Source organism: Gorilla gorilla, chromosome 2 (genome assembly GCF_029281585.2).
Source record: "Gorilla gorilla gorilla isolate KB3781 chromosome 2, NHGRI_mGorGor1-v2.1_pri, whole genome shotgun sequence".
NCBI classification, from domain to species: Eukaryota; Metazoa; Chordata; class Mammalia; order Primates; family Hominidae; genus Gorilla; species Gorilla gorilla.
The window spans coordinates 91,518,408-91,545,653 of NC_086017.1; the positions used below are offsets into that span (position 1 = coordinate 91,518,408).

The window sequence follows — 27,246 nt, forward strand, 5'->3', positions numbered from 1 at the left end:
TATTTAATTAACCAAGGGGCAAATTCATGAAGAAGTATTCTACTGAGTGGAGATACTTAGTTTAGCTTCTAAAAGTGTTCAGGTTTACAACGAAGGAGTAGCTTAGATATCAAAATTGGTTAGCGTGATTTCAAGTTACAAAATTGTGCCTAAAAAAAATATTAATCTCCATGCTTCCTAGTCCATCATGTAGATGTGAATGTATGTGGAGAAGGTATTAGAGTTAAGAAGGTATTAGAAGGTATAAGAATACAATAATATTCATTTATAATCAAGCCCTATAATAGTATAGCAAAATAAACATTAGCAAAGGCAATTTTACAAAAGCTTTTTATTGATTGAAATGAAAGACATTTTCTGAAATGCTACAATTACCATTTCAGGGCTTCAGAAAGACTGAGATACTGGCATTTAACAAGATACTTAGTGGACAAGAGATCACAAAATGAAACACAAAATGAGACATGGATGAGTTAATACGTAATGGCTTTTATATTACCTTGGATATAATTCTTTATATCACTACTGCATATTTATTACAGTATTTCTAAACACAATTTGAAAAAAAGAAACAAAGAAACAATCTTGGTACCTCATAATTTAGACCAAAAGATATCAGAACAAATAGAGCCACCAAATATCCATCTTAAATACTGTGTACATTTAACAGAAATAATCACACATGACAAATGATTCAAATTTGAATTTAAAAGGATCAAATAATTAGCCAGGAAAGCAAAATGTTTTTAACATATTATATATAACACTTCCATTTGAGAAACCTAGCTGCTAAGATGACTTGAAAATATGGTCTAGGATTCCTAATATTTTAAACATATTCTCCCATCTACTTAAATAAAAGTTTGCTGTATTTGCATAAACCAATATTGAATTTCAGACACCTGATGGCTTGGCTAGACAACTGTATTCTGAAAAGCATACATGTTATAAGCTGTGTGACAGTGATAACAAGAAAACAAAACACAAATCTGCATCTGGTGGAGCTGAAATCAGGCCTCTTCAATTCGGCAGATCCACATTCTGAAGGATGAGGGCCACTCTGCTTGGAATGTACACCTACGTCAAAACAATTATGTCAGTGCAATTGAAGAAAGTACCAAACGGCCTGTCATTATGTCAAAGAAACATAGGCATGACGCAGTCTCACATCTGCCTAAAGTTACAGTTACCTTTACAATTTTACAAGCTCTTAGAAGGCTCAATTTCACAGTTCCAACAGTTCTGGCAGCAACATTACTACCATAAAGCAACCACCACTAGAGGGCGCCATACGACTTAATGAAAACCAATGCTCCTTACACAAGAATGACGTGAATGGCCCTGTTACTGCCATGTTGAGGCTGTATCAGGTGGTGAAGGAAGGCTGCCCCACAGTTTGCAATGTTACTACTTCATTTAGATGAAGAAAAGCAATATACAAGGCACTGGTTTTGCATCAAGACACTTTTATTTTTAATCTTGTTTTTTTTTTTTCCTTTCAAGAACAAAAACTGAAATGTAATACAAGGAATCCTAACTCTCAATTTAAACCAATGAATAAGCTTGCCACTGCACTTAAACTAGGATTCAGATTCTCTCCACGGCATGCACAGCCCTGACTCGCTCCTCCCTGCCTACATCTGGTATCCCAGCTCAGCTCCTTGCTTGCATCTTCACCCACTACATTCCAGCCGCAGGAGCCTTTCAGTTCCTTGGACACAACAAACACTCCCCTTTTGTTGGATCTTTGCCTATGATGTGCCTTCTGCTGTAGACACTCTTTGCCTTGCTGGTTCCTTATCTCTTGGAAAAATCCCAGCTATGTGGAGAGGCTTTCCTTGACAACCCTAGATATGATAAGTTCTTCTTTTCCAATCATGGCAGCTTTTTCGTTTCTTTCTGAACACTTAACACAATTTGTGAATAATTTTTCAGGTTTACCATCTGTTTCCCTCATTAGACTATGAGCTTTACAAAGGCAGAACTCATACGTTTTATTTCTAACTCTCAGTTGGTGCCATTGAACAAGGTAGATGTTGATGACGGAATTAAAAAAATGAACAATGAACAAAGGAATAATAGTGGATCAACAGGTGCGTATTTAACAAGATATTCTCTAATATATCTGAAATTTTTTTATAAAATTGAGAAGTGATTTGAACTGCTTAATGCTTATTTATATGCTAGTTCAAACAACATATCTAAGTATTAACAAAGCAAACAGTAAAAATAATATTGTAGATGGTTGTCATTGTGACAATCTGTCTTCACTTCTGACTTTGCTGATATTTTACTATTTTCAGTCACTTTATCTCTAAATGAAAGCTTGCCTGATGGGTTAAAAAAAAAAAAAGCTTTCAGAGGTTAGAACCAGAATGAAGGTGCAAAGCAAACATGACTTTAGGAAAAAAATCAAACATATAGAACAGTTGATTTTCACTGAATGAGACTTGTATGTCCAATGCATCTCAACTCTACAAATGTTTTCTCTTAAGGTTCCACAATAAAGAACCCATACTACTCTTAAAAAAGTCAGACATATTGATACAGCTGGTTAGTTTTTAACATCAAAAGTTAAAGCAGTTTTAAAATGGTGGCACTTATATTCTGGATTTAATGGCTAGAGAACAGTTTTTCTAATCTTCAATTCAAAGTAATAGTGATTTAGGAAATGAAAGTCATCTGCAAAAGATTAACAAATGCCAGCAGTCGCTGTGTAACTCAATGTCTCATGTTCTGTTTTGCAATACAGTATTTCCAAAAAGATAAATATTACATCCATGTAGTCACTAAGTGTGAGAAAACCATGTATTTCAGTGCTACAAACTGTTTCCCTAGAGTATACACATTGTATTTAATATCTCATAACTATCATACCACATCAGAATTTCACTGCTAATGCAATCCTTTCCATGCAATGTTTTCTCTTTGTCATACGTAAGATGTTACGAGACTGATTCAATAAAAGGAAGCTGGAGTTATCCACGAATAAAGCAGGACTATTACCAAAGATCCAGACAGACCCAGTCCAAAGGAGGGCACATTTCCATAATCAAGCTACAGACAAAATGAACACAAACCAAAGCAAAAGAGAAAAAAAAAAAAAAAAAACAGCCTGATTCAACCCATTCCCTCCCTACATCTTAGCAAAACATGTACAAATTGAGAAAGTGACCTACCCTTCTAAAGGAGTTTCCCATGTACTTATTAGGATGTCTAGTCTACATCTTTCTTTCTTTCTTTCCTTTTCTCTTCCTTCCTTCCTTCCTTCTTTCCTTTCTTTCTTTCTTTCTCTCTTTCTCCCATTCTCCCTTTCTCCCTTTCTTTCTTTCCTTCCTTCCTTCCTTTTCTTTCTTTCTTTTTTTTTTTTTACATGGAGTCTTGCTATGTCACCAGGCTGGAGTGCAGTGGTGTGATCTCAGCTCACTGCAATCTCCGCCTCCCGGGTTCAAGCCATTCTCCTGTCTCAGCCTCCTGAGTAGCTGGTATTACAGGCACGCAACACCACACTCAGCTAATTTTTGTATTTTTAGTAGAGATGAGGTTTCTGCATGTTGGCCAGGATGGTCTCAATCTCTTGACCTCGTGATCTGCCTGCCTTGGCCTCCCATATTGCTGAGATTACAGGCGTGAGCCACCGAAGCTAGTCATAGTCTACATATTTCATTTTGGGGATCACAGTAACTGGATTTAACTAATCAGTGGGACAGAAGGTTACAATTTGAATGGTTCTGAATTGTTCTGCATGAGCAATCTAAAAGTGAAAACCAATCTAAACATTTCAGTAGAACCAGAAACTGGACAAGAGAATTTCAGTTTCCTCTACATTGAAAACATTTCTCTTATAGAGTATTGTCCTACAATGCAGGTAAAAAGACCCTGATAAGTCCAAGGTTCCTGGGAAAGTTGCAATGAAACACATTAGACAGGCCTAGGATAAATAATGACAGGTCTTGTTAGTGCGTGTTATAGTGACATATCTCAGATTTGGATCCTATGCAATTGTGATATCTACTGTTTCATTCATAACCTCATTATTTCATTAATGAAATATAATAATAATTACATAATGATAATTTAGAACCAGTCTTACTCTTTGATGTTTTGGCATTTTAGCTTGTCTAAATTTAGCTTGTCGAAATTTAGCTTGCCTAATTTTTTTTGTTTTTTTCTTTTTAGAAGGAGTTTCGCTCTTGTTACCCAGGCTGGAGTTCAATGGCACAATCTTGGCTCACCGCAGCCTCTGCCTCCCAGGTTCAAGTGATTCTCCTGCCTCAGCCTCCCGAGTAGCTGGGATTACAGGGATGCGCCACCATACCCGGCTAATTTTTTGTGTGTTTTTAGTAGACATGGGGTTTCTCCATGTTGGTAAGGCTGGTCTCGAACTCCCGACCTCAGCTGTTCTGCCTGCCTCGGCCTCCCAAAGTGCTGGGATCACAGGCGTGAGCCACCACGCCCAGCCGAGAGGGTTTTTTTTTTAAAGGATGCCATAACAAAGTTCCAGGTTTGTAACATATGCACTGCAATATATTCCCATTGTGGCACTTAATGGTTAAAAAATGCTCCAAGAACACTCACTAACTGATGCTGGTCTTTTTATGTAAGGAGGTTTATAATGACAGTTCCATCATACTTAGAGACCTCTTAATGCAATATGCTAAAAAAAAACCCTTTGGTTCACAATTGTACAGTATCATTAACAGAAATACTTTCTAATAATATACATATATTTCACTGCAGTGTTAAGTAACAGAATGTGTTTATATTGCTCCAGAGCCTTTGTGTTATAGGCAACATGGAAGAATTTCCCTAAGCCAGTGATTTTTCTTAACTATGGCTATTTATGGAATTTTGAGTTTTCTTCTGAGTATGTAAATCAATTTTCTTAGTGTTTAGAAAACTACTACTGATTATACTAAAGAACGTAAGATAATCAGAGCTAACCCTTATGATGAGACAATTACAGACATGAACAATTTGGGGTTCCTAAAATTTAGCCTAAGTATTGGCTCTGTAATTCTCATTTTATCATTTTAATTTATAAAATAGTTTTGATTAATATGGCAAGAGAAAAGAAACATGAACACATTTAAGTAGATTTAAACACAATCATTTAAGTATATTTAAATATAAAAAGTATATTGATGTACCTGCATATAGAAGCCACTTATCATTCATGATAATATGCATGCTGATAAACATATCTCATATGCTCATTTATTAGCCTGTAAGCCCTAAACATTTTATACCTAGAATCGCCTTAAGAACATGAGACAACGTAGTATACAGCCATGAGTTTCATTTTTTTCTAGCTATATTAATAGTCTGCTCTTCACAAAGAGTCAGAATAGCACAGTACAATCCAATTCATTTATGAAGAGAGTCAAATGCATGCTAATCTACTCAGTTATTTTGACAACTTTAATGACTTAATTGACTCACTAACCATGAGTGTGGCTAAGACAATAACTGCTCACACAGTGCTCTATTTTATGTCATTCAGGCAAAATGTTATTTTTTGACTAATAATTGACTTGCAAAATTTAATTACACAGTTTTTGAAAACACAGTGTCAAACATTTAAAAAAAGAAAATTTTAAAATGAAAAAATATTTAATACTTTAAAGGGCAATTTAAAAAATTCCCTTAGAAATTGTTAAGTTTAGAAATAGCACATACACATATAATTCTGGTAGAATGAAAACATCATTCAGTGGGTCGGGCATAGTGGCTCACGCCTGTAATCCCAGTACTTTGGGAGGCTGAGGCAGGTGGATCACCTGAGGTCAGGAGTTTGAGACCAGCCTGGCCAACATGATGAAACCTCGTCTCTACTAAAAATACAAAAATTAGCTGGGCATGGTGGTGTGCGGCTATAATCCCAGCTATTCGGGAGGCTGAGGCAGGAAAACTGCTTGAACCTGGGAGGCAGAGGTTGCAGTGAGTCAAGATCACGCCATTGCACTCCAGCCTGGGCAACAGAGTGAGACTCCGTCTCACAAAAAACAAACAAACATCATTCAATGAAAAAGTCATCAGATTCTTTCATAGTCTACATAAACACTTTTTTTTATAATAAAAATCACAGTTTTTTGAAAAATATAAAGATGATATAAAATAATTTTAGTTTTCACATACATGCTTTAGTTCATAAAATACTTTTCTAAGAAAAAATAAATTTTATTCTTGTATTCTAATTCTCATTATTTTGCATTGGGGTTAGGAGAAAAGTGACTCTAGTATTTCTGTACAGAAATGTATATTAGCTCATCTAACTTATATACATTAAAAAAGTAAACTAAAAATCAAGATTTTCTTTCTTCTAAAAAACTACTTTCATAATTTTGAATAGAACAGAAGGTATTTTCCAACTGTTAAGCTGTATTAAAACTTACAACTGAGGGGCAATAAAAGTGATACATCTATGCCAAATCCTGTATTTAAATCAAGTCTACTTTTGAACCTCCAAATTTAGAATGAGAGTAAATACATCTACTTCTTATTGATAAGAAACCTAATTGCCAAAGTAATTAGTGCTAAACCTACTGCTTTATTCTCATTTTCAGCATCATCATTCAGTTACTGTAAAGAAATCTAATTCATTTAAGGCTCAATAATCTCTTATCTCCCATTTGTGCTATGGAATTTGGTTTTATGAATCAGAGGAGAGAAAGGAAGTCCCCTGCCTCCAGTGCACTGATTAACGTATAGGTTAACATATTAAGTTCCGGTATCAGGAATCAAAATATAGAGAAATGATTATGCTAAAATGGAGTTTCCAATAACTGCCAGTAAAGCAGACTGGCGGAGCTCTGCCCTATCGCTTTTGGACATTTGTGACATACTCTGACCTTAGCAAATACATTTCAATGGCGGTATACATGCAGTTATCCCCGGCTTCACAGTTTCAACTGAGGGAGCACACAGAGACAACGCTAGAGCGGTACCTGCTGATGCTGCAGCATGTATGGCTATTTTAAGATTCCTTCGGGCTGTTTGTTGCTATCTTTGAAAACAGATTTGACACTTATTCAGCAGATCCTTTGGATTATTAAGCTTGCAAATTAAGCTTTAGCAAATGCTGTGTACTAGTTATGATGGGCAAAAATTTCATGGAAGAAGGAAAAGTTGTGTTTTGTTCTTCCTTCCTCCTTTTAGTCTGCGAGTATGGGAGGTATGAGTGATCTCACTGGAAGTGGTATAAGACCTACAGCACTTATGATCATGTTCAAGCAACTCCACTGGATCCCAGCACATATGACTCAGTTTAATAAGGAGTTCTCTTATAGTGAAGCATTATTAGAATAGGTACATTTGTTAATGTGATTTTTCTTCCTCTGGCTCTTTGCTGAATAACTTAGGTAAAAAGAAAACCCGTTTGTCTAGATTTTCTGTATTTTACTCGTCTGTGTGGGCTCCCTTAATCTCACATTAAAACGAGTGATCTTATCATCTGGAGCCTAAAGGTGTATTTAAAGGAGTAATTCCTGAAGCACTGTAGTCATCCAAAACAAGATGTTGCTGCTGGGAAGAGAGAGCTAGCCCTTATCTCACGGCTGTGTTGGATTACAATTCTGTTGCAGGCAGCATTCAGCTCTTTTCTGTTTCCCATGTCCTTGCAGTGCTGTCCTCCTCTATGTATTACTGATACTTATGAGACATTCTTTATTCTACCTGATAATTTACAACTGCATTTTCCACACTGGTGAGATCAATTCGATTAGTGATTGAAAAGTAATCTCCTGATGTTGCTGCCACTTGTTGGTTGGCTTGTTTTAATTATGCCAGCAGATCTTTACTCTCACAAAATTGAAAGGATGCCAAGATATTTTCTGCCCACCTCAAAAGAGTCTGAGCCGTCGCCTAAGAAGATTATTTCCCCAAAGCTGGGAGAAGGTATTCTTAATTGTGTGTCCTGGAAACACTTAGTATTTTGACATGTTTAAACGACTGAACAATAATTGCCTCTCCATGGCAAGAACAACTTTAAAATACATGTGCAATAGCATTTTACAGTTTCCAAAAAGCTTGGGCATGTTAAAGAGTTTCTGCTTCCTAAGAATCTCTTGCTGTAGGGAAGATAATATGAATCATCTTCATTTTACAGGTGGGGGAAACTGCAGTGCAAAAAAAGTTAAATTAATCAATTTCTCAGTGAGTAAACGGCAGACAAGGTTCAGGATTCCAGGTCCTGTGCCATGGCGTTTTGTGATCTTTTCACTATACCTTCAGGTTCTTCATAACAGAACCCTGTTGGGATACACGGACATTTAGAAAAGCTGGCTATGTAAGAATTTTGCTGTCTGAGTCTTTCCAAGTCCTTTCAGTCTAGTTCCATCAGTGAAAGTTCAGTTTGCTTGCAATCAGTTGCTCCTTCCCAATGACTCCCCTTTGTGAGCTGAATCATCTTTCCTAACCCCTAAGGGCATCTAACTCTTTTGATTATTTCAGAACTTTATGGTAATATTCGTATTCACTTCCAAAACTATTTTTATCAATCTTATTTTATGTGTCAAAATTGAATGTTCTCACAGACTACAGTAATAATTCCTTTAAGAATGTGATAGCACCCTTGAGCCCTCTCTCTTAAAAATATATATCTTTCTCCAAATATATCTAAAGCTGTATCAGTGTCATCATCAACACACACCCATATGCACACACATACATTTAGGGCAACACCTAATTCTCACAGGATTTTCCATTGCACTTTCCTCACAACCCATAATCCAGCAACTCACTCTTTGTAATCCCTGCTCTTTTCAATGATTTTATGCTATGATCTTTGGCATATCACTTTTATATATAATATGGCAGCTTACAAAGTGGAGTGCTGGCATCACTCTGAGAAGTGGGAAAACAGTAGAAAGATGGAAGACCTAGGGATACCACAGAGATTCTCATGCCTGACTTCTATCTAAACCTTTGAAAAGTGAGAGAATTTAATGAAATAAGAACTTTAACAGCTATGGTAAAGTCATGTATTTGTTAGGTACGTCCTAGAATTAGGAATGGTAGATGTGGTTTTGAACCTACTATATGGCCATAAATTAAATAATGAATTCCTCTCAATCTAGAAACTTACTAAATTCTACATGTTTTAAAGAATTTAAACATAGTAGTTTAAAGCAACATTCTAACATTCTATTTGTGTGAACACCACAATGCAAAAATTAGTTATGTCATATAATGCTTCATTCAGTAATATAAAAAATCCAGAGAATTTTATAACTAGAATGAATTCAGTCTTCAATTTACTACATGAAAGAAAAGAAAGATATATTTTTCATTGACTCCTTTAAGGTGTTTTAAATTAAACTTCATCTGCTAGTCAATAATGTAGAAATTTGCTTAATATAAAATGTTATGGAGAAAACAAGAACAGAAGGAAAGTGAAATGTTGCATAAAGAATAGAAATGTTCATAATTGAAAGAAAAATAAAAAACTGCCTTCTGCTCATTTCTTGAGAAACAGTTTTGAATCCTATTAATATTTAATTTTTGCCAATTGTCCCCTAAATATCCTTTACTATTAGTTTTTCCAAAACCCAATTTTTACACATTACATCTGGCCAAGCGTAGTCCCCTCTCCCTAACCCCTTTCCTTCATGCTTTTATTCCATGTTGCTTATTTGAAGAGTTGTTTATTTGAACAAAAACATTACTATAAGAATAAAAGAGTAAATTAAAATAGCAGGAAATATGTTGAGAAACTTACTTACCAAAAGAGAATAGGGACGCCCATTATGTTCAAAAGCCTCAGAAAAAAAGTCAGTGCTGTGGTCCAGTCTCTGATGCCCTCCATATTCCGCTGCATCTGAATCTAGCACAATTTTGAATGTACAGCTCTTAAGGAATTCACAACAGTTGAGGAGTTGAATGAGACATTGTAAAATACGTGCTGAGAGAGCAATTTAGAAGTGAGTTTTTGAGCAGTGTTAAATCATAATTTGTGCTAAGAACTCATTTCTTCTTTTATAGTTTTATGTCTGAAAGGGGCTTTATAGGCTATCTACTGCACACACTCATGAGATCCCTGTTATACTTCCATCACGACTCATCAAGTGATCACCCAGCCTGGGACGAAACATACCTAATCTACTTTTCTCTTCAAGCAACCCATTCCACTTGTTATAAATTCTTCTCCATATTGAATAGAAATTTTGCTCCTTGAGATTACATTATTTCTACCAAGACAAGCCACAAAGAATAAGTTCAACATGTAGTCATCTTTTAAATATTTACTAATAGTTATACTATCTCCATGTGTCTCCTAGATATATTACTAAATACATACAGTCAGTCCTCCATATCTGTGGATTTTGCATCTGTGAATTGAATCAACTTCAGATAAAAAATATTCAAAAAAGAAATGCATCATTGCATCTGTACTGAACATCTGATTTTTCACAATAAGTTGTTAGATAGTATTAGCATATTTACAGCAAAATTAATAAAAGCTATCATTATGTCCAAATTTATTAGGCTCAAAATGTCTAGAAATGGTACTTGATACAAAAATCTATAATTCAATATGCATTGGTACCTTAGAAATCTTGTTTCTTCTAGCCTAAGAAGAAGTACAGATAATTTAAGTGCTTTTTGTTTTGATTTCCTGGAAAATATATCATTAATCTCAGAAATGTTAGCATATTATCATTACTGCAAACATTATCACATTAATAGAACCTGTGAGCAAGGAACAATGAGCCATCATTTTCAACCCTTGAAAATCTTTGTCTAAGTCAGAGATGAAGATGGACACGCTACAGAAACTTTTTCTAGTAGTGTTGCCTCCATTTTAGTCAATCCAGGTCAGCCTTCTCTAATTCAAACTGAAACTGATAATCAGAATATTACTGAGTTGAGAAAGAGAGAAAGACTGAGATTCAAATGATGACTACCAGGCACAGGGACATTTAAAGTCACTCAATATAGCTGAAAATGATTTGAGCCTACCAATATATTTAATGCTGAAATATGGATAATGAAAATAAATAATCAAAGACATGACAAATAATGAAATATTGTGGAATTAAAAAAAACTATTAACATAGAAGTTTAGCTTTTGTTCTTCAAAATACTTTGACAAATCTTCCAAAAACTAAAACAGTACAGTTTAGAGAGTAATGTTCTAGAATACTTTAAAAAACAACTGAATTAAAATATCAATTAATGAATTACTGGTTCACAACATAGGCTTTTGATAGCAGTGGCTAAATAAGGCAAGCATATCATCAAAAGCAATGGTTCCCAACCTAGGTGTTAAGAATCACTGACTGGTAGTCATGTTATTGTTAAGTTCTCACTGAGTAAGTAGTTATGTTATTACAAGGGGTTGGGAATCTATATATGCATTAGGCATTGTCTAAAGACTAAACTATGTTGTTATACACGTTTGACACTGTATTTCAAAGAATGTACATGTTTTTACTATTAAAATGCAGATTATGTTGTTCCCTTCTTTGTGTCCATGTTACTCAATGTTTAGCTCACACTTGTAAGTGAGAACATGAGGTATTTGGTTTTCCGTCCCTGCGTTAATTCACCACACACCAGGGCCTACTTGAGGGTAGAAGGTTGGGGGAGGGTGAGGATGGAAAAACTACCCATCAGGTACTATGCTTATTACCTGGGTGACAAAAAAATCTGTGCACCAAACCCCAACAACAGGCAGTTTGCCCAGTAACAAACCTGCACATGTACCCCCTGAACCTAAAAGTTAAAAAGAAAAAAGGAAAGAAACCATTAGACCCAAACATTTAATGTGCCTTTTACACAATAAATGATCAATTATGGGAATGTGACAAGACACAAGAGCTTGTGCCGGGGGCAGTAAATTGTGGGAAAACAACGAGGAAATATATGGGGGAAACTGATGGAAGACAGGGGTTATTTTAGTGGGTTTGTTTGTACAGGTCTGTTTCGGCATGGCTTCCCAATGTCTGGTGATGAGAATGCCCTCCTATTCCTGGCACAGGAAAGACAACTTTTTCACGGGCAATTTTATGATTTGCTTTTAGGTAGAAAGGAGGAGATCAAAGAGCTCTTTCTCCATCTGTTGTTTCTCAAACAGCTTCAGCTCAAAATAATCAATAAGCCAAAGTGGCATATTTTGGGGTAGCATGTTCTGAACCCGTTCCTAACCAAATTCAACTTCTCACTAATAGTAGAGATGATTATTTCCTCCTATGAACACTTTCATTTTAGTCACCTGAATTACAATTTTTAAAATGTTATAGGAAAATTATTTAAGGTTGCAAAACTAAAAATAAGAATTCCCTCATTTACTTAGGGGCATTTTTTTTTTTTTTTTTTTGAGACAGGGTCTGGCTGTCACCCAGGCTGCAGTGTAGTGGCACGATCTTGCCTCACTGAAACCTCTGCCTCCCTGGGCTCAAGCAATTTGTCCCACCTCAGCCTCTCAAGTAGTTGAGGTCACAGACTCAGACACATGCCACCAGACTGATTTTTATATTTTTTGTAGAGATGGGGTTTCACCATGTTGCCCAGGCTGGTCTCGAACTCTTGAGCTCAAGCAATCTGCCCACCTCGGCCTCTTAAAGTGCTGGGATTAATGAGCTACCATGCCTGGAATGCTTTTTTTTTTTTTTCTTAATAAAGGAGAATGTTCTCAACAAAATTATTTCTCTGACACAGAATTAAATAATATTTAATCGTTATTTTCAATGTTATAGTAAAATAAAAATCATGTGTCCATCATTTTACATGCTTTTCCCACAATAAAGTACAGACTGAGCTTCACACACCAAAAAATGCAATTTTAAAGTCACAAAATTTAATAGTTTTTGTGTATACTTTTCTCAATCAAAGGACAGTAAAAGAACAATTGCTATATAAGGATTCATTTCTCTTTGACACTGAAAGAGATCATCATATTGAAAGTGTTAGAATCTACTTACTTTATATAATTGGTAGCCATAAGGAAAAGCTTATAAAAGCCATAGAGAAAGTTTCATAACATCGGTTTAGACATGTTTCTATGGCCTATAATTTAAAGAAAAAAATTTTCTGTGTCTAATTGTTTAATCACCCAATTCTGTGTCTACATTGCCCAGGGAACACAATAGCTTCCTTTAGAAAATGTGGCCTTTAAAATCCAGAAATTTCTACAAATTTAAACACTAAGTGAAAGGTAATGCGTGTGAAAGAGCTTTATAATTGTGAATTGCTACCATATATTATTCAAGTATCAGGAAACTACATGTTTTAGGAATACTGCTTAGAATTAGAACAAGCCTTTTCAAGCAGGTTATTTGAGCAACTGATTTGTTTGTTTTACACGTTCTCTCACTTGGGTACTCCCTCACTCTCTCTCATGTGCACACACATACACACAGATGCATACATATGTACATACATGATATGGGACCCACACAGCACCACGATTCCTACATCATCCTTTTTCTGTGAAAATTTATCTCTGAAAATATGACTCAAAGCCAATGTATACTTATTTTAAACTACCTTCGTTATATGGTTTCCAATACATAGCACACAAGATAAATTTAGCAGGACACCTTAAAAGGTCATCTGTTATCCATAGCTACCTCCCTATGCCTCACAGAGGACCTTCTCATAATAGGTTCCCAATTTCCCAATAAAACTTTGAAACTGATATTCAGAATGACAACACTGACTTACCAAGAAAAGCCAAATTACATATTTTTTTTTATAATTGAGGAAAGCACAATAAATTATCTTTACTCCCCCATTCATTTACTAAGTACATACAATGTACAAGATATTGTGCAAGAAACAAAAATAACGAAGACATGGTCTTCATGTACATGTGACTCACAGCCTGTAAAGGGAGATTAGGCATGCATATGAACATGCGTAAATAGAGCAAAAAGCAATATGCAATGAGAGGGAGAGTCAAGGAAGAAAAATATGAGGGACGAGCCATATATGAAGACTTTTGAAGGCTGGGTTAGGGTCTTAAGACTTATTTTATTAGTTAAGTGTGATAGTGTTTAAAATTCTTGAGAAAGTGTATCACAATAAAAAAAAATTAACCCGGAGGTTGTAAACAGTATAAAACAGACGGTGGAAAGACTAAGTCGGGAAAAGCAGTCAGGAGTCTAACAACAGTCCAAGGATAGTTAAGTATGGCTAATCTCTGACTGTGGGAAAGGAGAGACATAGACTGAGTTTCAGAAGTACAAGTAACAGTACTCAAAAGTAAGGAAACTGAGACTGAATTAGGGAATCAGAAGTGGAAGGGGAGAGCACTTGTGCCCAAAGGCAGACAGCTTGTTAAGTGGTAGAGTTGGGAGGTGCGCGTAAGTCAAATGTAGATCTGATTACTTTACTCTCTATATGCGGCGCCAATTTTATGCCAAGAATACGGCAGTGTTTTCATATACAGTTTCTTGTTTATTTCTCAGGTTGAAATTCTTCATATTGTTATATTTGAGATAATTCATAAAGGAAAGAGGTTTATTTTGGCTCACAGTTCTGCAGACCATACATACAGGAAGCATGGTGCTGGCATCTGCTTTTGGTGAGGGCCTTAAGAAGCTTACAATCATGGCAGAAGGAGAAGGGGTCCAGGAATGTCACATGGCAAGAAAGGGAGCAAGAGAGAGCAAGGAGGAGGAGTGAAGCTCCTTTAAACAACCAGCTCTCATGTGAGTGAGAAGTCACTTGTTACCATGGGGAGGGCACCAAGCCATTCATGAAGAATCCTCCCTCGTGTCCCAAACACCTCTACCAGGCCCCACCTCCAACACTGGGAATCATATTTCAACATGAGATCTTAAGGGGACAAATATCCAAAACATATCACATTCCAAGCATAAAGAGGACAGAATGAAAATGACAAGAGAAGAATAAAAATAGAAAAATCAGATAAAATGATATCCACCTAAATTACTGACATAATTAGATATACAAGATTGCCATTCCTAAAAGTAATGTTGAGGTCTGAATATCTGAGATTTACTATACTTGTTCTAGTCCATTTCTTATTTGGTCCATTTGATCATTTTATTAGTAAATACAAAACACTGGAACATAAAATTTACCTTGTTCAACTGGAAAAAAATACAGTGGGAAAAGAATGAAAATTTTTTTAATAGTTTTTTTTTAAAAAGGAGATCAAATAGGTCCCTATCAGTTTGGATAGCATTTTAAAATATTATGATTTCTTATTTTAAATTCAAGAGCTTCCTAAGTATTTGATATATCTATCAACAGGTTGAAGTAGATAAGTTTTCAGCCATTATTTTATAATCCATGTCCTTAAATTTGAACCAAGGAAGAGCCAGTGTTCTGAAGGAGGCCTGTACTAATAAGATTAAAGAACAGTGAAGGCATGAAGACTCTTAAATTCAATGGCTCTTCAAATACTTCAAAAGCTGCTGTGTTTGCTCAGGCACTTGATAAAGTGTCTGTTCAAAGTATAAGGATTTTGATGTAAGAAGTACTATCATTTATATCATTCTGCACTAAACTCACTTCACTCCCACTGATGAAGCTAAGGAAATTTATTGTAAGGTACAACCCTTGAGGTTTCAAATTGAGTGACAAAAAGAAGAGTTCTCCAGTGACTAGACGACTATAACGATGGCAGAGCAGGTAAGTTACAATGCATCTTCAAATCTAAGACATCACCCATTTTAAGATGAATTATTTTATATATCTCTAATAAAGTGAAAAAATATCACTACCACATCAATATTGTAAGATACATTCCAACTGAAGACAGGCTAAAATGTGAAATAATGTAGGTTTTTGGAATATGAATTTAGCATGTTATTTTATATCTAATTCTTTAATCAATCCATTCATATTACCATGATTAAAATAATTCCCAGGAGCTAAGTGACCCCAGGAAAGAGAATTTATACCAAAGGCAGAAAATATCAGGTTCAAAATTCTAAGGAATGTTTTAATTAATGGAAATGTGAACAAATGTCTGGTAGGGTAAGAACAGCTGCTGAAAAGCAAGGAGAGTTTCATGATTTTAGTAGTCTGAAGAGATCTATACAGCACAGGGCTTGCCACAATGTTCCAACACAATCCTTCCCTTTTTATGTTACATGGATTGAATTTTATTTATTGCTGGTTGTACTCCAGAAAACCTAAGGTTATAGCTATCTAGCATCTCAAATAGATCTGTCCATTTATTTTATAAACATAGCTAAATTATGCCTACTTTATTGTCCTGAATCACAGAAAAGGCTATGAACTACAACTTTCAGTTTCTTTCTCTAGTCTCTTTCCAAATGCAGGAGTGGCAAAGACTTGTGATATATTGCTACATAGATAATGAATGTGCAGGTCTGTTAGTGTGTGGTGGAGGGGTGTCGTGGTGGGGGTGTGTGTGTGTATGTGTGTGTGTATTTGTGTATCTTATTTAGGTAATTCTATCTTTACTTCTGTGATCTAGAGTACATATTAAACTTAAACAGTCATCATTAAAAATGACAGTTCCGCTAGCTAGCCATTTGTAGAAGACTGAAACTGGATCCTCCCTTACACCATATACAAAAATTAACTCAAGATGGATTAAAGACTTAAATCTAAAGCCAAAACTATAAAAACCCTGAAAGACACCCTAGGCAATACCATTCAGGACACAGGCGAGGGCAAAGATTTCATGACGAAGACACCAAAAGCAAAAACTGACAGATGGGATCTAATTAAACTAGGGAGATTTTGCACAGAAAAGGAAATTATCAACAGGGTAAATGGACAACCTACAGAATGAGAGACAATTTTTGCAAACTATGCATCTGACAAAGTTCTAATATTCAGCATCTATAAGGAACTCAAATTTACAAGGAAAAAAACAAACACACCAACAAAAAAGTAGGCAAAGGACATGAACAGACACTTTTCAAAAGAAGACATACAAGCAGCCAACAATCATATGAAATAAAGCTCAACATCACTGATCCCTAGAGGAATGCAAAACTACAAAGAGACACCATCTTACACCAGGCAGAAGGGCTATTATTAAAAAGTCAAAAAATAACAGATGCTGGCGAGATTGTGGAGAAGAAGGAACACTTAAACACCATTGGTAGGAATGATATAGTCCTACCAATAAATTAGTTTGAACATTGTGGAAGACAGTGTGGTGATTACTCAAAGACCTAAAGACAGAAATACGATTTAACCTAGCAATCTCGTTACAAGGTACATACTCAAAGGAAAATAATTCAGTCTATTATAAAGACACATGCAGGCACATGTTCACTGCAGCACTATTCACAATGGAAAAATCAGGTAATAAACCTAAATGTCCACCAATGACAGACTAGATAAAGAAAATGTGGTACACATACACCATGGAATGCTATGCAGCTATTAAAAAGCATGAGATCATGTTCTTTGCAGGGACATGAATGGAGTTGGAGGCCATTATCCTTAGCAAACTAACACAGAAACGGAAAACCAAATACTGCATGTTCTCACTTAAGCAGAGCTAAATGAGGAGAACACATGGACGCATAAAGAGGAACGACACACTCTGGGGCCTACCAGAGGGTGGAGGGTGGGAGGAGGGAAGAGGATCAGGAAAAATAACTAATGGGTACTAGGCTTAATACGTTGGTGATGAAACAATCTGTACAATGAACCCCCATGACACAAGTTTACCTATATGACAAACCTGCACTTGTACTCCTGAACTTAAAACATAAGTCAAAAAAAAGAGAGTTCTGATATTTTAATTACTTTTCAAAATTATTTATGGCCATGTGACCTTTATGATTATATTTCTTTCAATGGAAAATATCCAGTTAGGTTTTTTTTATCTCCCTGACTTTAGCTTTTAAAAATCCCCCAATATTATAATATTTCTAAAATAAAATTTATAAGAAAGTAATGTGGAATTAAACAGAGAACTTGCCCGGGCGCGGTGGCTCACGCCTGTAATCCCAGCACTTTGGGAGGCCGAGGCGGGCAGATCACGAGGTCAGGAGATCGAGACCATCCTGGCTAACACTGTGAAATCCTGTCTCTACTAAAAATACAAAAAATTAGCCAGGTGTGGTGGCGGGCACCTGTAGTCCCAGCTACTTGGGAGGCTGAGGCAGGAGAATGGCATGAACCTGGGAGGTGGAGCTTGCAGTGAGCCAAGATTGCACCACTGCACTCCAGCCTGGGTGTCAGAGCAAGACTCCGTCTCAAAAACAAACAAACAAAAAAACAAACAAACAAAAAAACAGAGAACTTACTAATGAATGTAATCAAAGCAAATTTTAAAATATAAAAAAAGCCAAATGCAACTTTTTTCTTTATACATATATGTGTGTGTGTATATATATGTGTATATATATATATTTGTTGTTATTAGATTACCTTAAAATTTTAATGACCTTGAAAAAAGCAAGATCTTCATGCATAAGCTAAATATGCATTCAAATGTGTGAACACTGTCTTCGTTAAAAGTTTAAATGACAACTGCACATTTTAATTAAGTGCAAAACAGAAGCATATTTCTATTATAGTCTAGGATGTGCTCATTTCATCAACAAAAGGTTTCTGGTTTTACACTACAAAATAAACTCCAATCCCTGCAAGTATGCTTCTTTGGCCATACATTTTTAGAAACTGTACAATGCAAAATAGCAATAAAACAAGCTCAAAGGATGAGGGGCTCAAATGTCACTATCTACCAGGTTAATTATTGGATTACTATGCTTTTTGAAATGTATTTTCATGCAAATTATTAGTTTATTTTTAAGCATGCTTAATGACACACATCAGTAAATAGCAAATCAAATGGTAATACAAAATTTTGAGTACTACATATTTCTCTATGTAAATAGGACAATTATTCTAAATACTTTACGGAATACTTCTGACTAACCTACTTAGAAACTTTTCTGTATCCTAGAAGATTATATAACTTAAACTAAAAAATGTCACTGTTTCTCAATAATTTGAGAAGGAAGAAAAACAGAAAAATGTGCTCACACTTCTGCACTAACCTCTCCCTAAAACTGCTGCTGTCTGTCTGTGCCTTTAGGATTATCCAAAGAACTTGTAAATTCAATTATCTGATGAAGCGATGGCAATTATTTAAAACTGAAAAAGAAAAAAATAAGATTTTTATTCACCTTTTTAACCACATCTTTTATTATCAAAATGAGTCTACACCCTGCAGACTCAACACTTTTTAAAAAAAAAATTGTGCTTTTAAACTCAAAATAATTTTGATTCAGGCTATAAACACCTTCTCCCAAACAAACTTACTCTGGGAACAGCCTTCAATGCAGTCAAGTGCAATATAGCTAAATAAAAACATAATTGGAAACGGGGACGTCTCTGAAAAATAAAGACAATCATAAGCAGTAAGAAAGCATTATCTGAGCCATTTCAGGCAGAAAGACAGGGATAGGAGAGAGCATTCTAAAACACTAAAATATGGTGAGTATCTCCATGAGCTTTAGGGTCTAACAACTGCATTCTAATTCCAGTCCTACCAATTGCTAACTGTGTGTCTCTGAGTAAGTTACTTACTTCCTGGAGGCTCAGTCTCTCATTTGTAAATGGAGGTAACACATCAGAGAGTGGGTGTAGAGATTAACTGAAGCAATCTATTATTGGGTGCTTAACACCCTATGTAGCACTGGGAAAAGTACTCAAATTATTAGCTGCTGTGGCTATTATTACTATAGACCCTGGCTCACTTAAATTGCTGTCTCAAGAGATGAAAAATATAAAAGTGGGTCTATTAATTCTTTATTTTACTTTTTATACTTGACTTGGCCTCTTCTTCCTTTATGATCTTTATTTCTATTCCTCTTTCTCTGTGTCTTTGTTCTCACTAGAATTTGCTATTTAAAAATTTTTACATTAAAGTTTAATCATACAGTACATAGAACTCTTTGAGGACTAGAGTCTTTTTTTAAATTTTAGGGTTTGTCTTTTTTTTTTTTTTTATAAAAAAAGAAGGTACTTCTCAAGTTTATGAGAAATACTGAGAGAGCTTTTGGTGACAATCCTACCTGAAAATTAAATACCTACACACACTCTCCTGCACCTGCCTTGATTTTTCACCATACTATGTATTATCAGCTTTTAACATATTATAAATTTAATTATTACATTTTTGCTTCTCAGCCTTTTGGCTAAGATCAAGTGTAGTATCTGTTCTTATCAGTTGAATTTTTTGTCTCTCATTATTAAAATACAATCTATACAAGAAATTTCTTTTTTTTCTCTGCCATATAGGACCTAGATTAGAATCTGGCATATGAGTGAGTGTCTTTTCACTATTTTCCTTTGCAGTCTCCTCCTTGGGTTTTAATTTTTAATCTATGCATGTTTTTGCTAAACTTTGAGAAATAATTTCATACTACTTTGGTCATCAAAGACCAAACTTGAATTTTTCCCTTTGTTTCACAGAGTTAACATGTAAGATCTGTATAAATATAACTTCTATCACAATTCCATTTCATTACCTATAAACTTCAGACATTTTAAAAGATTTCATATCTTTATAAATTTATAACAGAATATTTATAATATAAAAATCCTTCATTTTGGATAATTTATAATAAATGCATGTTAGTTTGAAGCAATTAATTCTCAAGTTAACTATTCTGATTGGTATGAGCCTTGAAGATAAACATTTTACATAATTCTTAGTTGACATGGATACATGATTCCAGGTTTATTCAAGTCAGCACAAACTCAAAGACTTTCCATATCTACTTTACTGGTTAGCTTTCTCTATAAAAACAACTGAACTTAAGCACAGAACATCAAAGGGGTTTGTCAAAATAATATATCTAATATTTTGGCAGGGCCAGAATATGCTCTTAGGTATAACAGTTTCTACCACCCTACCACCATCTTGCAGATAAAGCCTGCAAAGTGCATAAACTTTAATATATTTAAAATTTGGAAATCTGATTATTTTAGCTGTGGCGGTAGAAACATAATTTTTCTTTATTTGAAGTCTTAACTTACTTGGCATAACATATAGTTAATGTATAGTCCTCTTTCTCTTTTAAGACTAGATAGAAAATCACAGTACAGGTCTCACTCAGTGCTTTAGAAAGCCGAAGAACAGGGGCTAAACTAGTGTCCCATGAAAAACTGTAAAGCAAAGCTTGCAGGTGTGCATATCTACATCATCACTTCAGTCTTTCCTGAGCACTTCTGGGAACATAGCCCATAACTACATCAGATTAATTATTGTGAGGAGAAAGATTCAAAGTAAACATTTCCCCATATGCATTTAAAAAATTGGGTACATTTTATACTGTTTGGGTGATGGGTGCACCAAAATCTCAGTCACCACTAAAGAACTTACTCATGTAACCAAACACCACCTGTTCCCCAAAAACCTATGGAAATAAAAAATAAAAAATAAGCAAAGGGAGTTTTAACACACATGCATGGGGATATTTTATACAAACTTTCAGTTATAAAATGAATAAGTTCTGAAGCTGTAATGTACAATACAGTGACTACAGTTAATAATAATGTGTTATATACTTGAAATTTGCTGAGAGCTGACCGTAAGCATTCTCACACACACACAAGAAAATGGTCACTATGTGAGTGTGAGGTGAGGAATATGTTAATTAGCTTGATTGTAGTAACCATCTCACAAGGTATATGTATATCAAAACATCACACTGTACTTTAAATATAGATAATTTTTATTTGTCAGTTATGCTTTAAAACAAAAATAAACAATGGGGAAAGGACTCCCTATTTAATAAATGGTGCTGGGTAATTGACTAGTCATATGAAGAAGAATAATAGTAGACCTCGACCTTTCACCATATACAAAAATTAACTCAAGATGGACAAAAGATTTAAACGTAAGAACTCAAACTATAAAAACCCTAGAAGAAAACCTAGGAAATGTCTTTCTTGACATCAGTCTTTGCAAACAATTTATGGCTAACTCATCAAAAGCAACTGAAACAAAAACAAAAATTGACAAGTGGGACTTAAACTAAAGAGCTTCTGAACAGCAAAAGAAACAATCAACAGAGTAAACAGACAACATACAGAATGGGAGAAAATATTTGCAAGTTATGAATCTGACAAATGTTTAATATCCAGAGTCTTATGGAATTCATAAGGAACTTAAACACTCAACAAGCGAAAACCAAATAACCCCATTAGAAAATGGGCAAAAGATATGACCAGACACTTCTTACAAGAAGACATACAAGCGTTCACCAAACACATGAAAAAAATGCTCAGCATCACTAATTATTAGAGAAATGCATGTCAAAACCACAATGAGATACCGTTTTACACCAGACACAATGGCTATTATTAAAAAGTCAAAAAACAACAGATGCTGACAAGGCTGCAGAGAAAAGGGAACACTTATTATATACTGTTGGTGGGAAGTAAATTAGTTCAGCCCCTGTGTAAAGCAGCTTGCAAATGTCTCAAATAACTTAAAACAGAATTACCATTCAACCCAGCAATCTCACTACCGGCTACATATCCAAAGGAAAATAAATTGTCCTACAAGAAAAAAAAAAAAAGACATATGCACTTGTATGTTTATCACAATACGATTTACAATAGGAAAGGCAGGGAATCAACGTAGGGCCCATGAATGGTGGATTGGATAAAGAAAATGTGGTATATGTATGCCATGGAATGCTACACAGCCACTGAAAAGATGAAACCATATCTTTTGCAGCAACATGGATGTAGCTAGAGGTCATTATCTTAAGTGAATTAACACAGGAACAGAAAACCAAATACTGCATGTTCTCACTTATAAGTGGGAGCTAAACATTGGGTACACATGAACATAAAGATGGAAACAATAGATACTGGGGATTACTAGAGCCGGGAGAGTGGGATGGAGGCAGTGTCTGAAAAAATACCTACTGGGTGCTATGCTCACTACCTGGCTGATAGGATCATTCACAACCCAAAACTTCGCAACACACAAACAAAAACAAAAGCAAGCAAACAAAAGAACCTCATGTAACAAACCTGTATATGTATGCTATGAATCTAAATAAAAGTAGAACTTAAAAAGATATATATACATACAGCTGGAAAAAAATTTTCCACTAACATTCATCTGTGCTTTTGAGTGTCAGAAACCAGGATGGTATTACCCTGCTGAAAAACATTTAGTCAAAGGCATCATTAACCTCTACAAATATAAATAGAGAAAAAAACCAAAATTAGTGAGACACACTTCATGTACTTCAATGGCATTTCTAGAGGGCAACAAAAAGATGAATTATCTGGTGACCAAATGTAAAACTGTACTGAATTTAGAGAAACTAGATTTAAATCACATTTATTCAATGACTAGAAATATGACCTCATGAAAATTATAAATCTTTCTTATCCTCACATGTAGATTGAGGACAAAAAATGCTTGCCTAACCAGTATCACTGGAGATGATGTGAGGATAAGATGGGTTAATGTAAATAAAAGTATTCACATATTGTAAATTGCCATGCAAATTTAACCTTAGGTACTAATTTTGATCTCTTAAAATAAGCTTGTATTTCAGACACATGATTCATACGACTAATTAAATTCTCATAAAAATTGAAAAAAAATAAGCTTATATATATATCTTAACCCAAGTAATTTTGTTTAATTTGAATGGGCTGAGCTAGGTTATACTAGAGTTTTTCAGTTTCAAAAATTTATAATTCCATGCTGCCCAGTTTTGCCTAACAGTCATTAAACATCACAAAATTGCCCACTGCTTGGTGAATAGGGCATAGGTCAAGGTGGGGAGAATCATTAGGGAACATCTTCATAGAGCTGATAGCTGAAGGGTGGGTGAATTTTTCAGGGAAAAGTGCAAGAAAAATGAATAAATGGATTTAGATCTTAAAAAAGATAACATGAAGAATAGGTGGAAAGAAAAAGAAATCAAGACAGTGCTGCAGGATACAGAGAAAGGGAAATAAGAAAGAAAGGTGGGCAAATAGTACAAGAGTGAGGAAGAGATTTAACAGGGAGCAGAAGAGTTTCAATTCCAGTACTGCGAAAGGACTGAAAGGAATCACTGTGTCGTGGTGAAATGGGAACTAGGACATGCGAAAAAACAAAAATCAAAAACAAAACACTATGTGCTAGAGGGCAAAGAGTTGGAGTTCTGTCTTAGGAAAATCAAGGCCCGGAAAGGCAAATATATCCTCGTTTTGTCTTCACCCATGTAATAAAGGTGTTTATTGTTTTGTTCCCCCCAAAAAAACAAAAAACAAAAAGTAGGACAATAGAAAAAAGACAACAGACAGGATTAGTACCTACTTGTCTTTCTTTTTTATAAAAATTCATTTTTATTATAAAGTTTCTAATGCATTTTTAGAAGATGATGACAGTAAGGATGTCCATTACCCTTACTACTTGCTAAGCTCAAACGTGGGCGACACTGTTGTTAAGCCTTGCATGCATGTTAACTAATCATGAACTAATTTAATTCTGACAACAATTCTATGAATAGGTGTTCTAGAGATAATAACCAAGAAACAAAGAGGCTATTTTCAAAACAAAACTAAGTGGCAGAGGTGGAACTTGAACCTCAGATAGTCATATTCTAGAGCTCAAGCTAACCACTATCCTTGCAATGAGAGCAAATTTCTTTATGTTTACAAATATAAGAACAAGAAATACCTATTACCTTTGGATACCTTTGTTACATGAGCCAATGGGAAAAAAAATGTTAGAAGAAGAGAACAAACTGAAGAAAATAGTTTCAGAATTAGAAAATAATGCTACTACAGGAGAAAATTGTTTTTCCTTTGTTTTCTTCAGCTGGCAAAAAGGACAGATGTTAATAGGGAGGCTGGCAAAGTGAAAATTGGCTCTCCCTCTAAATAATAAAGAACACATGAGAAAAAAAAACCAGTAATGTTTATAATTTTACATACAAATGTAATAATTTTTCATTTTAATTAATGTTCTTGAAATGATCATTGTGTGACAATAAAAGGTACTGAGTGTAATCATTTCATTCAGTTATATGTTAATTAAATAATTTTATTTGATATTATCTAAACACTTTCCTTATTCAACAGCTGATACCACATAACTACAAAAAATAACCATAATTAATTTTGTAAATTAATGCTTATTTATAGGAATTAATTAGGCATTTTCCCATCATTAGGCCAACAGAAACTACATTAATAGAATTAGAGATGGTTCTTATGCATGATTGCAACTGAATCTACTGCTTCCAAGAACACACTGTTTTTGGCTCTAATATTTCCAACTTTCTCTGAGAAACAGAAACTTCTTTTGGTTGCAGCTTTCAAAAATGCTTAGGAGCCCGTAGGTAATTTTAGCGAGCCAGTAATTATATCACATCTTAATTTTAAGAAATCATCTGGGATACTCAGGTAATCCTTTTATGTAAATAAAACACTGACCACTCAGTTTGATCCTGTGAGATTCTGATTAAGAAGAGCTTCACGGAAAATGTCAGAAACACGAATAATATCTCACTTAGGCAGGCAGGAGATACTCATTGAAAAAGGTAATTTCTACTGGCCAGAAGGAAAAGTAATATAACATCCATGTCAGAAATTTAGTTTAGACATAGAATGCTCTATTTAAAACACACTGGTATCAGGTATAAAGATGACTAATACAATTTATTTTTTAAATAGAAAAAAAGACATATATTTTGGATAAATTAAGTAAAGCCTAACTTTAAAAGGAAAGGCTCAATGTGAAATCTTTCAGGCCAATGATACTACTGCACCAGCATAGCTCATTTTATCGCACTTTATTGCACTTTACAAATACACATTTTTACAAATTGAAGATTTGTAGCAACCCTGCATCCAGCAAGTGTATTCGCGCCATTTTCCAATAGCATGTGTTCACTTTGTGTCTCTGTGTCACATTTTGGTAGTTCTTGCATTATTTCAAACTTTTTCATTATTAATATATATTAATATATGATTGTCTATTCATAATTATATTATTTTTACATTATCATTATGTCTATGAGGATGATCTGTGACCAGTGATCCTTGTTACTATTGTAATTGTTTTGGGGCACCACAAATCATGCACATATGCAACCACAAACTTAATAAATGTGTGTGCTGACTCCTCCAACCTACTGGCCGTTCCCTTGTCTCTTCCCCTTTTCTTGGGCCTCCCTATTGTCTAAGACCATATTGAATTTAGCCCAATTAATAACCCTGCAATAGCCTCTAGGAGTTCAAATGAAAAGAAGAGGGGCATGTCTCTCACTTTAAATCAAAAACTAGAAATGATTAAGCTTAGTGAGAAAGACATGTTCAAAGTTGAGACAGGACAAAGGCTAGGTCCCTTATGCCAAAGAGTTAGCCAAGTTGTGAATGCAAAGGAAAGGTTCTTCAAAGAAATAAGAAGTGCTACTCTAGTGAACGCATGAGTGATAGGACAGTGAACGCCAGCCTACTGCTGATAGGAAGAAGTTTTTGGTGGTCTGGATCTAAGATCAAACTAGCCACAACATTCCCATAAGTCAAAGCCTAATCCAGCAAGGCCCTAGCTCTCTTCAATTCTATGAAGGCTGGGAGAGGTGAGGAAGCTGCAGAAGAAAAGTTTGAAGCTAGGAGAGACTGGTTCTTAAGGTTTAAGGAATAAAGACATCTTCATAACATAAAAGTTTAAGGTGAAGTAGCAAGTGCTGATGTAGAAGCTGTAGCAAGTTTTCCAGAAGATCTAGCTAGGATATTGATAAAGGTGACTACACTAAACAATGGATTTTCAACGTAGATGAAGCAGGCTTCCATTGAAAGATGCCATCTGGGACTTTCATAACTACTGGGAAGACAGTGCCTGGTTTCAAAGCTCCAAAGAACAGGATGACTCTCTTGTTATGGGCTAATGCAGCTGGTGACTTTGAGTTGAAGCCAATGTTCATTTACCGTTTCCAAAAACCTATGCCCTTATGAATTATGCTAAAGTCTACTCTGCTTGTGCTCTATAAATGTAACCACAAAGCCTGGATGACAGCACGTCTGTTTACAGCATGGTTTACTGAGCCTGTAAGCCCAAGCTTGAGACCTATTGCTCAGAAAAAAGATTCCTTTCAAATATTACCTGATTGATGAAAGCATCTGGTCACCCAAGAGCTCTGACTGAGATGTACAAGGAAATTAACATTGTTTTCAAGCCATCTAATACAACATGCACTCTGCACCCTATGGATCGAGAAGTAATTTCGACTTTCAACTCTTATTAAGAAATATATTTTGTAAGACTATAGCTGTCATAAGCAGTGATTCCTCTAATGAATCTCG

General features: G+C 35.1%; 1 protein-coding gene and 1 non-coding gene across 2 annotated transcripts in view; one reads left to right on the forward strand and one right to left on the reverse strand.

Moving 5' to 3' along the window:
- Positions 1-314: 314 nt before the first annotated feature.
- Positions 315-27,246, reverse strand: part of GBE1 (1,4-alpha-glucan branching enzyme 1) — a 274,004-nt gene continuing 247,072 nt past the window's right edge. Inside the window, exons 15-16 of the mRNA XM_055383606.2 lie at positions 9,723-9,838; positions 315-1,077 (exon numbers count right to left, since the gene is read on the reverse strand). Coding sequence (XP_055239581.1) covers positions 1,021-1,077; positions 9,723-9,838 — 173 coding nt within the window. The 3' untranslated portion in view covers positions 315-1,020. The remainder of the gene's footprint in view (positions 1,078-9,722; positions 9,839-27,246) is intronic.
- On the forward strand, positions 20,092-20,281 carry LOC115934262 (U2 spliceosomal RNA). The gene has a single exon (XR_004070075.1). It is a non-coding gene; the product is annotated as a U2 spliceosomal RNA (small nuclear RNA).